Source organism: Leptopilina boulardi, unplaced genomic scaffold (assembly GCF_019393585.1).
Source record: "Leptopilina boulardi isolate dan_hultmark-lab unplaced genomic scaffold, ZJU_Lbou_2.1 LbouV2_315, whole genome shotgun sequence".
Lineage (NCBI taxonomy): Eukaryota > Metazoa > Arthropoda > Insecta > Hymenoptera > Figitidae > Leptopilina > Leptopilina boulardi.
The window spans coordinates 643983-663303 of NW_026137880.1; the positions used below are offsets into that span (position 1 = coordinate 643983).

General features: G+C 28.5%; 2 protein-coding genes across 2 annotated transcripts in view; both read left to right on the plus strand.

Annotated features, from left to right (window-relative positions):
• Nucleotides 1–19321, plus strand: part of LOC127283899 (uncharacterized) — a 67719-nt gene that overhangs the window by 26280 nt on the left and 22118 nt on the right. The window contains exon 2 of the mRNA XM_051309015.1: nt 4765–4987. The gene's annotated coding sequence lies outside the window, so the exon portion shown is untranslated. The remainder of the gene's footprint in view (nt 1–4764; nt 4988–19321) is intronic.
• Nucleotides 8672–10402, plus strand: LOC127283898 (52 kDa repressor of the inhibitor of the protein kinase-like). Its single transcript, XM_051309014.1, has 2 exons — nt 8672–8818; nt 9323–10402. The coding sequence occupies exons 1-2, from the start codon at nt 8672–8674 to the stop codon at nt 10400–10402; spliced, it is 1227 nt and encodes a 408-aa protein (XP_051164971.1).

Consider the following 19321-nt stretch of genomic DNA (forward strand, 5'->3'; position numbering starts at 1 on the left):
ACGGTTAAACAAAAAAGATCAACTCACTTTGAAATCAGTTTTGGAGCTGAACTTAGTTTTTGTTCTTAGTTGGTAAGAATATTCAATAACTGAAAGGAACAGTTTGAAACACTTTATATGACTCCTTTTGACTGTAATCAAAATTAAATGTTTAAATATAACAGTACCTTATTAAAAAAAAATTTTTCATTAAAAAAAGATTTCATACTTTTAATCGGTAATGAATCGGCAAATCGTTTCATTTCTTCTCTTTGATCTTCATTATCACTAGATGAAGAATCACTAGACAACTCGTCATCCGAGACATCTTGAATAAGATCCTGATTGTCTTTCTCCTCAGATCTAGAATACGTAAGCAAAATAGATATTAATAAATATATATCCTCCTCGTCACATAAAATAAAAATTTTTTTTTAAATTACTTTAAAAAATTTAGGTTATACTTACAGCGAATAAAATGGTTTTGCCTCAGAATAGTCTTCTTGCTGCGATTTCTCTGATTCAGAACCAGAAGGTCCAGCAAAGCGTTTAGCTGTTGAATATACTGCTTCACCTGCTAGGCGTTTTTTGACTTCTGAGGATGTTTCAAATCTTGAAAGAGCATTAGGCCTTACTCTTGTTCCTGGGAGAGCAGATGATCCAGGATTCGATTCGAACCTTGAAGGAGCATTAGGCCTTACTCTTGCTCCTGGGAAAGCAGATGCTCCGGAATTCAATTCCAATCTTAAAGGAGCAGTAGGCCTAACTCTTGCTCCTGAAAGAGCAGATGGCCCGGAATTCAATTTGAATCTTGAAGGAGCAGTAGGCCTTTCTTTTGCTCCTGAGAGAGCAGATGCTCCGGAATTCAATTCCAATCTTGAAGGAGCAGTAGACCTTATTCTTGCTCCTGGGAAAGCAGATGCTCCGGAATTTAATTCGAATCTTGAAGGAGCAGTAGGCCTAACTCTTGCTCCTGGGAAAGCAGATGATCCAGGATTCGATTCGAATATTGAAGGAGCATTAGGTCTTAATCTCGCTCCTGTGACAGCAGATTGCCCGGGATTCGATTCGAATCTTGAAGGAGCAGTAGGCCTTACTGTTGTTCCTAGAAATACAGTGTTTCTAGTGGGTTCTACTCCTTCCCCTGAAAAAAATACAGAACGAGACAAAAAATTATTTCTCAGATTTAAGGTTTTATCAACGTGTATCATTCCTCATTAAAAAAAAATTTTAATTTGTTCTTACCTTCTTTAAAATTATGAAATAACGATATTTTATTCCTTATTGTGTCATTCATTTGACGCACATTCGATTTTTTAATGTTTTCCTGCAATTTTTTTTGGACCTGCAGATTTTTTCTTTGCTCCAAAATTGTAGAAGAGAAAATTTTATTTGTTGGGGGTACAATTTCTCCAGTTGCAGTTACAACTATTTTATCCAGCATTGCTGAGTCATCTAAAACCAAAATTTTTTTTTTTAAACTTATATTAATAATTTTACCCAAGAAGAGTTGGATATTGTAAAACTATTATAATTATTATCTCTGAATTTGTCCAAATTTAAATTTGTTAAATGGTTCATGACAAATATAAATATAACAGTATACATTACATGAGTAAGTTCGAAAAGACGCTTGTATGTACCTACACTATAGCAATTCGGAAAAAGTTGTTCTATAATTTTGACTTGTTGTTTCTTTTTCAAACAAAAATTTTTTATCGGGCCATCTTCTATTTGTTCAATTTTATTTATCATACTTATAAACAAATGATGTGAACGTACTATTTGTGTATCTATGTGAGTAGTTCCATGTACAAGTTGTAATAATTTACCATTTATATTTTCATATTCGAAGCAAGAATGTACCCATAAAGGACCAAATTCTATAACGTCATCAGGTAAATGTAATAGTTGGTGGACATTAATTGAACAAAACTGTATATTGTATAAACCTGGAAATTCTCTTACAAATTTATGTAACAAATTACGAGCTACCACAATTTTGTCATACCGTATAGTATTTGAGTTTAAAATTGATAAAGCAGTAACAAGTAGAATATAGTGTTCAAAAAAATTTTGCTCCATAACTCCATGAAAAACAGGGATTGAATAATAAAAGAACCACATTTTCAACTCCGAAGCTTTCCAATGAACTAAATCATCAACAGTACGAGGCATACGATGGACAAATTTGGGTGGTTTAATTTGAGTCAATTTCCTATCAATTACATCTATAGCATTAATCAAAGAAAAATCGTATGCTCTGTATTTTAAATCAAACAATAATGTTAATATTTTTTTAACTACACCACCTTCAACCGCATGCATACGGTCTATTGCCATTCCTTTTATAAAATCAGGCATTAAACGGGAAAGCATTGTAGGACCTTTTATACCCATGACAGGGATATCACTTGTCGCATATTCTGCATGTAAATCGCATGCTGCAAATGTTCTCAAATCAAATTCATTACTATAATCATAAATGTGAACAGTGCCACCTGTTGGTAAAGCAAGAGTTTCACCTTTAACGAAACATGTTGGACAACCGTAGTCTCCATTATGTTGAGTAAAATTTAAACAAGCAGCTTTAGCAGGCAAATCACATGTTCCTGTTAATAAAATTCCTCGGATATTTACATCAATATTTAACTGAGGAATATAAGTTTGAATTCCGTCCCTAAGTTTTTGTAATTCAGAATAAAAAGAGTTAAAGTACATGTTCATATCTGGCTTTTGATCACCATACCACAATCCAGCAAGTAAAATATTTTCTCTTCTTTTTCTTTCATTTGGAGGTAATTCATTGATAGTTAAATATACAGGCCATGCACTTATTTTTGATGACTTAAAAACTGGTATTCCATCTGTATACCAACTTAGAGAAATGTTATTAGGATTAGAAAGAAAACCGTCATTTTGCATCCATTCATTATACACGGAACCGTCGTAGATATCCGAAGCTCCATTAGGTCTATGAAAACGATATTGCAAGTCATTATAAAAATTCTCTCGATGAAACATTTCTTTTAATTGTTCAAGAAAAGCCAGTTGCACAAAATACGAATTTTTTTTTCTTGGGCACGAAGGACAACGAAAAGTTGCATGTGGTAATTGTCTACAACAAGTCGAACAGTAATAAATTTTTTTAATAAATTCATTTCTCGTTGTTAAAGAAAAAAATTTTTGAAATTTATATAAGCTATTTTTTTTTAAATTTAGCTGTAAACAGTGAAAATTAATAACTGCAATAATATCAGCAATGCAGGATAATGGTACATTATGATGCAAAAATATGGATAATATCAATAACATGCTTTGAACAACCGTTAATGGAGCTCCTTGATATAAGGGCTCATGATTATTTTCATTAAAAAATGCATCAAATGCATGACCTCATCTTCTTCATTTTCATCTTCGTCGTCATTTTCATCCTCAACTGCATTATTTTCGTATTCATCGTCATCGACATCTTCATTATCATCAACTTCATCGCCATTCTCATTTTCATATTCATGTATAATTTCTGGTACATTATTTTCAATGTCCTCTGTTTCTTCATATATAAATCTAAAATCCGACAAAAAATTTAAAGATACGATTATAATAAACTTGCATCTATAATAATTATATACTATATAGGGGAATAGTGTCAGGGTTGGACACAGTTTTGGTTTTTTGTTTATAAATATTTTGTTTAGATAAATTCAGTCAATTGTGGTATATGGGTGGAAAGATCTACAAAAGAGGAACACTTTTGCTGTGGACCGTAAATTGATTGGTCCAAAATTAAAAAAGTTATAAACATTTAAAAAAAAAAAAATCTAGTCAGGGTTGGACTTTTCAGTCAGGGTTGGACACTTTTTGAAAATCGAAACGCATTATTGGTAAAAACGTAAAATAACATTTGTAATGTTTTTTATTCTTATTTTTTCATGTTTATCTTTACTTATTGTTTACAAATTGTAAAGCTTCATGGGTTTAAAAAAGGAATGAACTCAAATTATAAAAAATAACGCTTTATTGTTCCAAATAACTCAATGAAATGATGAACAAAATTTATACAATTTAAGTATTATTTTTCTAATATCTTTGGCACAATTTTGCACTGAAATATCAATAAAATAAAATTTATTTATAAATTGTGTCAAATTCATAATTAATATGGGTGTCCAACCCTAACTGTATAAAGTGTCCAACCCTAACTAGAAGCATCATTTTCGAATTGTGCTAACCATAACTAGACATGTGTCGCGATTCGATTTTTCACTTTTTTTCTTCTTAAATTATGTACCCCACAATACATTCAATAAGCTTATCTTGCCGAATTCGTGCTTTTTTACACATTTTTTAGGTTTATTCACAAGTCAAACAAAACTTTTTTTGTCTCTTCGATTGCACCGAAGTCACAAGAGACGCTACTTTTGATTCTCCAAAAATGTAATGCCACAAAAAGTTAGGTTATACTACTAGAAGATTCGTCACGTACGCACACAGGTGGCGCTAGTGTTCTTATTTAAAAAAAGCCAAGTGTCCAACCCTGACACTATTCCCCTATATATTTTTTTTTAATTTAAAAAAAGTATATATATATATATATACAAGATTTTTTAAAAATTTTAAATATGTACTAACTGATGATGTAATTCATGATTAACTTCGTCTGCCAATTCTACATTTTCATTATAATGTTGATTATCAATCACGATCTCTCCAATCCTGAATTTGTTTAACAAAAAAACATTGTTTTCATGTTTATTTTATAATTATAATATTTTATTTCAGAGAGAAATAAAAACAGTTCTGAATAATATTAATGCAGGCGCTCTGTAAAAATATATTAGTCCAATGAAAAAACAATAATTCCAAGGTTGACAATTTTTTTGGATTTGATAAGGGGCATATACTTTGATTTATTGATTTAGAGATTTTTATGTGTGAAACGCCATGTTTGATCTTCCTATAATGTATGGCAGTAGCTAGTATCAGCTGATCAAAAATGGATTTGGTAAGAATTTTTTGTTACTTTTTTTTATAATAAAAGACAGACTATTAATTTAAGCTAAAAATGATTCATATCAAAAAGATACACAATTTTATTTCCAATAAATTTGTATTTTTAACATTTTTGCATAGGAGCCATAGATTACGAATTATTTTAAATTCAAAATTTTATCCTTTCTTCAATATGGCGGCCAAATTTACGTCCCCCGCATGAAGTAGGATAAGGAGAGGTAACGCCTGTAGCCAATCGCTAGAAAACTTGACACCATATAGGGGGGACCACAGTAGTACGACTTTCTATTTTCCTACTGTTGACAGCGCTTGCGGTGGGAAATATTTGAATTATATTTTATCACGTGACCTACCGCGAAAAGAGAAACATAACCTGAATGTTTCACATGGTGTTTTTGTTGTTAAAATTCAGTCGTTTGTTTTACACATGAAGTATTTCAGTAATGTGTTAGTGTTCTATAATTACATTTCTTATAAAACTAAAATTACATTGCTTACAAAGTATTACAATAGAATCAATAATGACAATTTCTAATTTAATCAAGAATATTTTATTAATATACACAATTGAATAAAAAATTAAAATAAATAAATAAATATATATATATATATATATATATATAAAATCTATAATTAATTAAATTAATTAAATTACAATAACTTATTCAGAATTGAATAATTAATTACATTTCGTCCACACTTTCTAAAAGACTTATCAGTTCATCAACACTTGAAATTTTTATAAATTTCGATAACAAACTAACTCTATCACCAATAACAATTTTGACACTTAAATCACTTAATATTATTAATTTCTTTGTTACATTTAAATTTTCTACTTTTAGAAAACCAAAGTAACGTTCAGAACCTTTTACAAAGCACCACTTGTCTGAAGGCATTTTTATCTCCTGTAAGCAGCTTTTGTACTCTTCAAATGTACATATTCCTTTGATTTGGTCCATTGCTGTTTTTCTTTAACGTGATTTGCTTCTACGAATGGAAAAATTACTGCTGCAAAATATAAAATTAAATTACCCTTTAATATTAAAGTACATCTACTTTTCTGATAATTGTAAAATATTCTAATTTCGGTAATAAATAAACAGTAAACACGAGTAATTATGTATTAATAAAATAAAACTTTTTACTCATTTTATATTAATTTAAACATTAAATTCATATTTAATACTCAAATAATAATACTTACTTTTTCTTTACATTATTTCAATGTACATTCAACACAAAACAATTTGCCAAGCGTTGTCTCATCCATTAGGCAATACAACATAATAAATTCCAGTGTCAATATTAAACTATTATTTGATTTTTAAAATATTTCTGACATTTTACAGTTAATGTATTTGCATAATACCTTCATATTCATTAACTTAACCTAACGTTGTAAACAGCTGACTTGCAGCCATGTTGCAGACGATAAATTTTAATTCTTCGCTTTCCCCAAAGGAGCGCTCGCGACATTAGGAAAAAAGAAAGCCTACTACTGTGGTCCGTCTATCTGAGGGCCAATGAATATACGCCGTTACCTCTCCTTATCCTACTTCATGGTCCCCCGATGTCGCAAACGCAGATTTCGGTTCAGCAAGTAGCCCCCTATCGAATCCAAAAGAAAATTGTCGACCTTGGAATTTTTCTTTTTTTAAGGCTTTGAAAACGACAATTGCACTGGACTACATATGTTCTCAATCCAATACTCTTGATTAAGTTTCAATTATTATTAAATATTTTTAAATTAATTATAAATATTTCTCAATTTTTTTCAATTATATTTCAGTTCAGTGCCGGTCTTAGGGGGGCGCAAGGTCGGGCGCCGCCCAAGGGCGCCTAGTAATTTGGGGCGCCCAAAAAAGTTGCTTATATGTATATTTTGACTTAAATAAATTTTTTTCAATAACTTAAAAATAACTTTCCGAAATTTTAATTTAAATATTTTAGGATTATTAAAAATATATATCTTATTTATTATATAAAAAAGCAATATCGTCTATTGTGAACTCAACCTGACAATAAGTAACTAAGGGTGCGGTCACAGCATTGAAATAGTTCGATATATCGAACTTTTGCAGAACATGATCGGTTGGATCTAATAGTAAGATAAGTATTCCGTTAGATCCAACGAATCAAGTTATGCAAAAGTTCGATATATCGAACTATTTTAAATGCTGTGACCGCACCCTAACGTTAGTCCCAGAGTTGCACACAGACACGTTATTGCCCAACGCTGATATGAAATATATTACGCACCCATCCCTGATTATTTATCAATAGGTAGCAAATAATAGATTCAAGTATTTTCAGTGATATAAACATCACAATTATTGCTTTTTATAAATTTATGGTTAATTTGTAGAATTAAATAACTAAACCAAGGAAAGTTTTAAAGTGAAACAAATGCACATGCTGATAAAAAATTGTATTCAAAAAGTTAAGAAGGAAATAAGAATGAACATAAAGTTTCTAAACTATAAATTCCAGTTCCCTAACTGAAATTATTCACTGGTAAGATCTTTATCGAGAAAATGTATATTTATGTTTGTGTTTTGTCTTTGTTGTAAAACTTTTTATTTTGTTTATGCTTAATATTTGTAAAAAATAACGATTATGCATGATATGCAATTATATATTTAAATCTTAGTATTATTCGTGTTTTATATTTATTTACATATATTATATTAACAGAAATATTTCACACTGTCACACTGGTATAAAAACTCCTCAATAGCAAAAAAAATTGAGTTGAAAGAAATGAGGAATTATTTTGTTGTTCAAAGGGTCGAGTCGGCCACTCTAGAAATAGTTTATAATAATAATTTTTTATTTTTTTACGTATAGGATATTCGCAATAATTTTGATTTAATAAATTAGCAAGATGTCAAGTGATAAAAAGAAACCGTCTGGTTTTGAATTTAGAAAACGAAAAGCGGAGAAAATTCAGCAATTAGAACATGATAAAAAGTTTATGGATATTAAAAAATATATAATTCAAAAAGTAAAAGACGTAATCCCTGAAGACTGTATAAAAGTTCCTTCTGAATCAAGTATTTCCGAAAGTGTTTCCACGGAATTAGTGAATGACATACATGAAATTGAAAATAAAGAAATAGATTTAAATAGTGTACAAGATACGAAAAACGAGGATATTATTGACAATTCACAAGAGATTTTACAGTTGTCTGATTGTGGAAATTGGCCTACCATTCGAAATAATAGTCTTATCGATGAGTTGATTAAAGGAGGTCCAAATCAAATTAAAATTGACAATTACCCTCAAAATGGAGAAGGTCGACATTTTTCAAACTCATATTATACTAGAAAACTTTCAAATGGCGAAGTACTTTGCAGACGATGGTTAGTGTACTCTCTTTCGCGAGATTGCGTATTTTGCTTTTGCTGTCGACTTTTTGACAACAAATCTATTTCAAAATTCGTTGGTGATGGATTCAATAAATGGAAAAATTTATCAGAATATCTTTCAATTCATGAGAACAGTCTTTCTCATAAAAAAGCTTACCGAATGTGGATAGAAACAGAGATGAGGCTAAAAACAGGAGAAACTATCGATAAAGAGGAATTAAAAATTATTAAAAAAGAGAGTTTGCGATGGCAAAGTGTTTTGTTTCGGCTGTTGAATATTGTTTTATATTTAGGTGTAAATAATATGGCTTTCCGAGGTAATTCAGATAAACTTTTTACGCCTAATAATGGTAAATTTCTGGGATTAGTGCAAACGATTGCAAAGTTTGATCCTGTCATGGAAAATCATTTGAATCTTGCTGTGGATGGCAAAATTGTTGATCATTATTGTGGGCCAAAGATACAAAATGAATTAATAGATTTAATTGCTGAAAATGTAAATGTTGTAATTAAAAATAATGCTCTATCAGCCAAATATTATTCAATCATTGCTGATTGTACGCCAGACGTTTCGCGAAAAGAACAACTTTCCCTTACTATTAGATTTGTAGATGTAACTGTCGATACGGTAGAAATAAAAAAACATTTTGTGGGATTTATTAATGTCAATGATACGACTGGTGCAGGTCTTACTGAATCAATACTTCAAATGTTGGAGACATTCGGACTTTAACCGGAAAACTGCAGAGGTCAAGCATATGATAACGGATCTAATATGAAAGGAAAAATTGTTGGCGTGCAAAGAAGAATATTAGATGAAAATCCGTTGGCTGATTTTGTATCTTGTGGATCCCATAATTTAAACCTCGTAATTTCTGATGCTGCACAATCTTCAGTCAAGTCAGTAACTCTTTTCGGTGTACTTCAGAGATTGTTCACATTATTCTCTGCTTCAGTCAATCGGTGGAAAATTTTGACTGATCACGTTGAACTATACACGTTAAAAAAACTATCTGACACACGTTGGGAAGCAAAAATCAGAAGTGTGAAAGCAGTTCGATACCAAATCGGTGGAATTCATGACGCTTTAGTGGCTTTATCTGAAATTCCAGGTGGCGATAGTCATACAGCACATGAAGCTATTACTTTAGCCGAACAATTAAAAGACTTTAGCTTTCTTGTCTCACTGATTGTGTGGTATGATATTCTTTTCCAAATAAACATAGTCAGTAAATCGCTTCAAGCAAAGGATATGGACATCACCGAATGCGTAGAAATGTTAAAGAACTGCTGCAACTTTTTAGAAGACTATAGAAAAGAAGGTTTTAAAAAGGCCATTGTTACAGCAAGAGAACTAGCAGATGAGCTTGAAATTGAACCAATTTTTAAAGAAATAAAAAGGGTACGACGTGTTAAGCGGATCTTTGATGAAAAAAACAAAGACGAACCAATCACTTGCCCAGAGAAGAAATTAGAAGTTGAATTTTTTAACCCCTTGTTGGATACAGTTTTATCATCAATAAAAGAGAGATTTCAACATCTTAATGAATTTTCAAAAATTTGGGGTTTTTTGTATAATGTTGATAATCTGCCAGATCGAGACGAACTTTTAGAAATGTGTAACAGTCTTCAAATTAAATTAACAATAAATTCAAAATCAGATATTGAAGGTGGACAACTTTGTGATGAATTGTTGAGTGTCAAAGGATTTCTTGTCGATAAATCTAAAGTCAAAATTACTCCACTAATCGTATTAAACTTCATAAAAAAACATAATTTGCAAGATTTGTATCCAAATATATGGATAGCCATGCGTATTTTATTAACAATACCGGTAACTGTAGCAAGTGGTGAACGCAGTTTCTCGAAATTAAAGTTAATTAAAACGTACCTAAGATCGACAATGTCACAGAATAAACTTTCAAATTTAGCAACTTTATCTATTGAACACGATATCGCCGAAAATCTAGATACCTCTGTTCTAATTCAAACTTTCGCTGAGAAAAAGGCTCGAAAAGTTGATTTTAGGAATTAAACTGAGTTAAATATTTTTATAAATTTTCCATTTCTGTTTAAACATTCGTCGTAATGTAAATTTTTACATAAAAATTAATTTGTACTGTGAGGTTATATTTAATCTTTGAATCTTACTTAATATTATCCATATGCTTTTTAAATAGAATTCTTACAAAAATACATAAGTGCTTTTATTAATTTCTCATTTTGAAATACAATAGGAAATTAATCATTGACAAAAGCTTCTAAATCCCATAAGAAATAGCAAATGATTCGTTAAAATTTATACTGAAAATAATTGTCAAATCGTTATCAAATATATACACTAATGGCTAAATTTTGGACTATTAATAACAACAAATATTGGTTCACTTTTCTGAATTTCCTTTCCATACAAGGGGCGCCTGGAAAAATTTGCCCAAGGGCGCAAGGAAGGCTAGGGCCGGCACTGTTTCAGTTGTTTTCAATTGGTATAAAATTATTTTTAATTACTAAATTAGTTCTGATTTTAAAATTTCAAATAAGGAAAATTAATTTTATTAAATACGAGTTCTAGGTTTTAGCTGACTGAAAAAAATTACATGACAATTTCAAGTTTTTATGGAATGAAACTTACTTGCGTGAACAAGTAGTGTTCTCAGATTCAATAGTTTTGGGTCTCTCTCTCTCTCTCTCTCTGGTTAAGAACTCGAAAATGAGTGAGAGCAAGAAAATGTGTAACATGGCAACACTGCCTCTAGCGTCACAGGGTTCCTCATTGAAAAAATGACACACAAACGACTAATACTTTGCAGGGCGTCTGCATTATTATACTAATTAATAATTGTGTCATACTATATAATTACTTACGGATTCAAATTTGATCTTATAGTGTTTAATCGATTCAGTTGTTGACGTCTAGTGAGATCATCAAATTTTTTGGATGGCATTGTATTACGTCTGAATTATATTAACATACTCACTTTGAAACTTAGAAATAGATATAAATAAATTCAAATTTTTATTTATTTATTTTTCACTGCATGGATTCAATAAAAATGAAAACACAAACTATTAACTCACAATGCACCTTCCAACATCGAAGGTTACTATACAAAATGACAAATTTCTATAGCTGCGTTCCTCATTTGCAGTGAAAGTGCAAAATAGTCTTTAAAAGTCCATTAGTGCAAGCTACTAAAATGACAAATTTTCAGAAACGAATAAATATTTTTCGACACAAAAACTAGGCGTTCTTATAACATCCCTATATGTATATAATATAGGGAAAACTACAATTTTTTCGTTTATACACTGAGAAAAATATGCTATTGAATCTATAGCATTTCTGCCAAAGGTAAAAAAATCATTGATTCAAAAGTATATACTATAAAATTTGTAAAATATGATAAAAATTTTATAGCATATGCTTCTGAATAAATTATTTTTGTGCCTTTGTCAGAAATGTTATAGATTCAATAGCATATTTTTTCTGTGTATTTAATTCATTTCAAATAATTTTAATTAATATTATAACACACAAATTTGGTTTTCGTAATACATTAAACAAAAAGCTTGACATTACATTCAGATTTGGCACAGTGGTCCTCAAGCATCGACAGGTTCAACTAAAATGGATCCAAAAATTGAATGAACAAGCTTTTAAAAGACTATTCGTAGATGTAAAAACTGGTTTTTTTAAAATCCTAGCTGATCGTTTTCTCGAAAAAACTCAAAATTAAGTTTTACGAAATGTATTTTTAACATTGTATTATATACTGTTCAATAATCAACAATTATATCTTTAATGTTCTTTGGTAAACCATTTTAGTGCACAGTACGTACTCACTAAGCATTAATATATTTGACTTATAGTAAAATAAATACAAAAGCTTGTAGAATAGCTCATTAGATTACTCTTTATAGACGCTAAAACGACTTTGTCTGAAATCAAAACCAATTTTTTTCGAAATATTTTTAAACTGCGTTTTACAATAATTTTTTATATTTTAAGATTACCATTATGCTTAACTTATCATTTAAGCTTTATTTATCTATTTATATTTAAGTTGAAATTCCATTCATTCATCCATTCATATCAATGTATTTGTGCATTAGTTTAGTAACGTTTTGTAACAACTGACTGATTAACTTATTGCTTGTGCTCAAGACCAATTGCTTTTTCTCTATTTTAAAATGAGTTCACATGAGGAGAACAGGAAGAAAATATGTGCACCTTGCGGTCAGAAAATTGCTTTTAGAAAGGTTTAACCAGAAAAGTTTCTTATAAACAAAAAGTTAACTAATTTATGTAATTAAAAAATTTATCAACAATAATTTTAATTTAAATTGGCCTTTTAAAGATACTTTTTTCGTAATCAAGAAAAGTAAGATAGCATATTCTACAAATGCTTAATAAAAATTTCTCATCATTTAAATTAAAACTATTGTTGATAAGTTTTTTAATTAAATTAGTTAACTTTTTGTTTATAAGAAACTTTTCTGGTTTAACCTTTCTAAAAGCAATTTTCTGACCGCAAGGTGCACATATTTTCTTCCTGTTCTCCTCATGTGAACTCATTTTAAAATAGAGAAAAAGCAATTGGTCTTGAGCACAAGCAATAAGTTAATCAGTCAGTTGTTACAAAACGTTACTAAACTAATGCACAAATACATTGATATGAATGGATGAATGAATGGAATTTCAACTTAAATATAAATAGATAAATAAAGCTTAAATGATAAGTTAAGCATAATGGTAATCTTAAAATATAAAAAATTATTGTAAAACGCAGTTTAAAAATATTTCGAAAAAAATTGGTTTTGATTTCAGACAAAGTCGTTTTAGCGTCTATAAAGAGTAATCTAATGAGCTATTCTACAAGCTTTTGTATTTATTTTACTATAAGTCAAATATATTAATGCTTAGTGAGTACGTACTGTGCACTAAAATGGTTTACCAAAGAACATTAAAGATATAATTGTTGATTATTGAACAGTATATAATACAATGTTAAAAATACATTTCGTGAAACTTAATTTTGAGTTTTTTCGAGAAAACGATCAGCTAGGATTTTATGAAAACCAGTTTTTACATCTACGAATAGTCTTTTAAAAGCTTGTTCAGTCAATTTTTGGATCCATTTTAGTCGAACCTGTCGATGCTTGAGGACCACTGTGTTGGGAATACGTTGTATACCTTGTATAAATTACAAAAACATAATAAAAATTTCAATTAAGTGTAGAATATATTTTATCCCTCATAACAAAAGGATATCCCTAGAATATCCATAGGATATCCATATCAAGGGTCGATATCCTAGAATGGTCCCCAGGATATCTTGGGATATCCCTAGGATATCCAAACTGCCGGTCTGTGGGACATCAACAGGACATCCATAGGAGATCCACAGGATATCCCTAAGACATCCACAATATATCTATTGGATATTATATCGCAGGATATCCATGGGATATCCGCTGGATGTCCGTGGGATATTCTAAGGATATTCACGGGATATTTAATATCTCAACATATATTTTTAAAGGTTAAAATTGTTAAGCTAATATAATGAATAATAATATAATAAAAACAAAAATCTTGTGAGCTTCTAATTAATTTTAAATGAAGATTTGAAGCGTATTTTTCAAATTTTTTAAATAAACTCATGCACTTAATGTATAATTAATATATATTAAGTTATTCGTTATTTGCGGGGAAGAATTTATATTGTTTAAAGCCAGTTTATTTTCTGACAATATTAAGCATATGAATAAAGGAATGAATCACGAATGAGAAAAAAATTAGTTAATAATTTTTCAAATTAAACAACCTTCTCGAAAAACAAGTTGCATTTTATTTTATTTATATAAAATTTAATTCACAGAATATTCTCACTCGTAGTCTCATAATGACTTTAAAAACAGTATCCTGAGAATATCTTCTTGACATCCAGAAGATATACTGAGAATATCCTGAAGATATCTGTGGGATATCCTGACGATATCTATGGGATATCCTGATGATATCTGTGGGATATCCTGACGATATATATGGGATATCTGGAGGACATTTATCAAAGTCTATAGAGATATCCAGAAGATATCCTGTGGATATCCTCAGATATCCATGGGATATCCAAAGGATATCCAAACCGCCGATTTTTTGGATATCCTTAAGAGATCCTTTTGATATCCATAGGACATCCCTAGGATATCTGCGGGATATTATCAATATATCCCAAGATATAGATATATATTAGGGATATAATATAAATAAGTAGAAATTATATTTTGTGTAGTAAACTTTACTACATAAAATTATTCATCATTATCATCTGTTAAAATTGCTGTTTAAGTTAGGGAAAAGATATTTCATGCCATGAGCAATTCACAGACTATCATTACAGTCCTTTTGAAAATTGATGCTCATAATTTTAAAGAATATTTCTATAGTAATCGCGGCTCGTCAGTTTTGGTTCACGAACTATGGGTATAGTACTAAGAGGGCAGCAGTGAGTTGGATATATATCGCTCTCTCCATTACCGACTTCTGGTCTCTAATAAAAATGAACAAAATGGAACAGATTCTTGGTGTTAAAACTTTTTTTTCCGTACATTTATATAAATTTATTACAATAATTAAAAAATTATTTTGAATTTTATTGTAAAATATTGTTATAATAATTATAAAAATAATTATATTATAAAATACAATATTATAATAATATATTTGTTCCATATAATCGTTTTTTCATCATTATTATAAATAATAATTATAATAATACAGGATAAACTCTATTATCCGAACTATGAATCATTTTATACGAACTTTCTATGCTTTATGAATCTGAAACTTCATTTTTTTTATCTATCTGTATAAAAACGTTAAAATTGGATTGGATAACTTTTGATTTTTAATATAAGTAACTAAAAAATACACAAATTCGATCGGAAAGTGTACAATAACTCTCAAAAACAATCATTTAATCATAATTATAAAAAAATGTTTGTAATTTCTATTATCCGAATTTTCGATTATCCGAACGAAATAATTATTAATCAATCGCACCATTATTAATTAAATATTTACTTAAACCAAATAATTTTTAATTGAATCAATTAAACTTAATTGGAACAAATAATAGCTATATTTTAAACAAATGCAATTAAATTAACTTAAATAATATTTTTTTCATTGTAATATTATAAGCATAATATTTTCTAAGTATAAAACCTATAGCAAAAAATTCTAAGTTCAGCAGGCAATGAAAAATTTCTAAGTATAAAACTAATATTATGGCGCAGGCGCAGATATACAATAACAGAAGAAAAAACTAAGAAGAATATCTTGTAAGGCCCTAATACAAACATCAGATTCTGTGGCAGAACTTGTCAGACTCTAAGTCGAACTTCGGTTTACTTCCTTTGTCGATATAGTATAACTAAACAGACTTTAAACATACCCTTCCAAAACCTACTACATTCTAATCAGAGTTTGTAAATCTTAAAAGTAGTTATTAATAAGTTAATATATTATATTATATTCTGAACAAATCTTAAATTTCGACTCGGGATCTCTATTATTATTTCAAATTATTTATGAGCAATTAGAATGTTTTATGCAATTTAAATATTGTTCTTTATTAAAATGAGATTTGTACATCTGTATTCACCATAAATAAAATTAATTACCCAGTTTAATTTAATTATTTTTAAAATAATAAAAGTATTTTATTTATTTAATTAAAAATATAACGGGACATGTCCTTTCGTAAAAAAGTACTCCTAAATCTAAAAATTACAATACTTTATTTGACTGAATCTAGGTTGACACTTTAATAATATTAATAAATGTAATAATATAATTAAAATATTAATAATATAATAAATTAATAATATTTAATTAATATTAATTTTATCTCAAATTAATCTTTTATTATCTTATCTATTACTTTACTTTATGTAAACTATCTTACTTTTTCACATTTCATAATTTTAATAAAGAATATTCTAAAAAATATGTCTTTTTCTTCAATGTTTTTGGAAAGTCATAAAACCAGTATTTTCGAAGAACAAGCAAAATTTCTAATTCCGTTTTGAATTTTAATTAATCGATCATGAAAAAGTTGTATTTGTACGTGTACTAAAAGTTCTATATAATAGCTCACAGAAAAAAATGGTAAAAAGTGATTGTGGATAGAGGGTAAAATGCGTTTAGGTACAGGGTAAAGGGTAATATTGTGATAGGTTAAAATGTTACGAAAATAATACTAGAACGATGGGTGCAATTCTTCAATCTGCCTGATTGAAACTTAAAAAACGTGTTTTCATGGCATCAAAACTTTGAATTTTGAAAAACGGATTTCAGATTCGTAATCAGCGACTCCATAAACCCCCATTAGAACGTTTATCGTTTTAAATCAATCTTTTTTAAAAATGTATGCTGCAAATTATTAATAATAAACAAAACAATAAAAAATTGTTTAAACTATTATAAACTAATGAATAATCATATATAACATGTATATATCCCTATTGAAAATCCCTGTACAAGATCATGTGTGAGATCTTGTACAAGATCTGGTGCAAGATCTTGTACAAGAAAGATATTTGTACAAAAAAATGTACATGATCTTGTACAATTTCATGTATAAGACTTGTACATGAACACGTCCATGTTCTTGCACATGTTAATTCATGTTTTTCTTTACTAAAAATGAAAAACTTCAAAGGCTGCGCAATAGTTTACTTTTACCTTTACAGCTGCGCAATAGTTTTTAGCATGCATGAGTTACTAATCTTAGTGGTTAAAAATTATCAAAATCTCAAATATTAAAAAAAAAAAAATTTACAACTATACATGTGCAAGAACATGAACGTGTTCATGTACAAGATCATGTACATTTTTTTGTACAAGTATCTTTCTTGTACAAGATCTTGCACCAGATCTTGTACAAGATCTCACACATGAACTTGTTCCAAATTCGTATGCATTTTCCTATACAGGAACTGATCAGAACATGTACAAGTTCAGTTGCTGATCCTGTACAGGAAATTGTACAAGATCATATAGAGGGATATTCAGTAGGGATTAGCTAGTAATAGTAATTAAAAATTTAGTATATTGAATTTTTATTAATTATTTTTGTATTTTGTAATTAAATATTCATTTGTTTATAACTTTTAAAAATTTACAACAATTAAATTTAAGAACCAATTTTTTATATTTTTCATGGTTTTTGATACTAGGTTTGTTCATTTTTAGGTTATTTTAGAATATTTCCTCCAAATTATAAATAATTAATTCTTAGTAATTTTGTTTTTTTATAAGTTTGTTTAAATATTTAATTATTAACAATTTAAATAAAAAATCCACGAAGACAGAGTTGTTAATAAGTTTATCCTGAGTAAATTCAAAAAAATATTTGAAATTCTGTCAATAAAAAAAAAGCTGTAGTCTGTTTTGAATAGTAAATTGCAGATTTGCACCACTGTGCATTGCCAGCTGACACTTGTAAACAAACAGGTATGGGAAGGTGTACTATACTAGCGTTGGGAGGGTTGCAGACTTTCATCCCAAAATGAAAAAAGCATATTCAATATAAAGTCGAATTCACAAGTGATGAATTAAAAGTTGCAGTAATTTCTGTTGAAACGAATTGTAAATTAGCCTACATCTTATTTTTTGGAAGTAACATGTACTCTAAGGTATATGTTAAGGAATAAAAATTTGACGGAAATGTAGTTTTCTATATATTGAAATTACTCTAACTTATTTTTGTCAGATATAATATAGAAGCTAATTTTTAGTGGTTAAAAATTTTAATCTTTATAATGTAGATTTAAGCAAAATGTAGTTTAACGTTAAATTAATTTTATAGAATCAATATTTTGGATATTTTTATATAGACAAATTGAAAATAAATATATTTTTCAAAAGCCTGAATAACAATATAAATTAACTTTTTAGTGTAAAAATTGTAGATGGACATAATTATTATTTTAACTATTAAATATCTAAAATAAATTTTTGTTATACAATTTCTGAAAAATCAGAATTTTTGTCTTGGTGCAATTTAGTTTAACCTAATTTTAAATTTTCTGCATTGCTTTTTAACATAATACTATTTATAAAGAAATTAAATGTATTCTAATGCATTATAATTCGATATATCATATCGATGGCTGGGTGTAAAAACATGATACATCGAATTGGCGTTGAAAAACATGATACGTCGGATTAGCGTTGGAAAACATGATACATCGTCGTTTGATTTGAAGAACATGACACGTCGAAAACGAAATTTTTTTTCAAATTTCTGTTTGTACCACTGACCGTGAAATTTAAAATGTGTCAAATCTTAGAAACTATTTTATGAAACAAATGATTTAGCTTCATAATATGTCAGTTCAAAGAAAAATTAGGATAAATAGCTTTTTATAAAGGTTATATTTAGATTGATAAAATCTGCGATTTTATAAATAATTCTATTTTATTATAAATATTTATATTGTAAATATTCTGTTACAATTGGTGTTGTTTAAATATTTGTTTAAAGAGTCAATCATGGAGAGTAAGTAAAGTATGTTTTTTAAAACACAATTATTAAATAAATTAAATTAACTTAGGTAAATTTTTTCTAGTAAACCCTCCAATTATTCATTTCCTGGAGGATTTATCTGTAAAGTAATAATAATAAAAGTAAAAATTTGAAATTTTTCTATTTAATCACAATATAATTTAAATAAAATATATGCATTATGTAAAAAAGAGTTCAAACTTTATGGTAATACCAAAAAGTGTCCAAAAATATATAAAATTGACATATTAATATATCTTTGAAAAAAAAGTGTCCCACTGTTTGTCACTCTCCCCTATATACATATATACAGATATATATATGAATATTTTTTTTATTTTTAAAACAAAAAGGAAGAAGATTAAGATTTTAGACGA

Coding starts and splice junctions, on each gene's coding strand:
- LOC127283898 (XM_051309014.1), top strand. CDS start 8,672: ATGGCTTTCCGAGGTAATTCAGATAAACTTTTTACGCCTAATAATGGT. Junction 8,819..9,322: donor AAATTGTTGATCATTATTGT/GGGCCAAAGATA, acceptor TTCTCTGCTTCA/GTCAATCGGTGGAAAATTTT.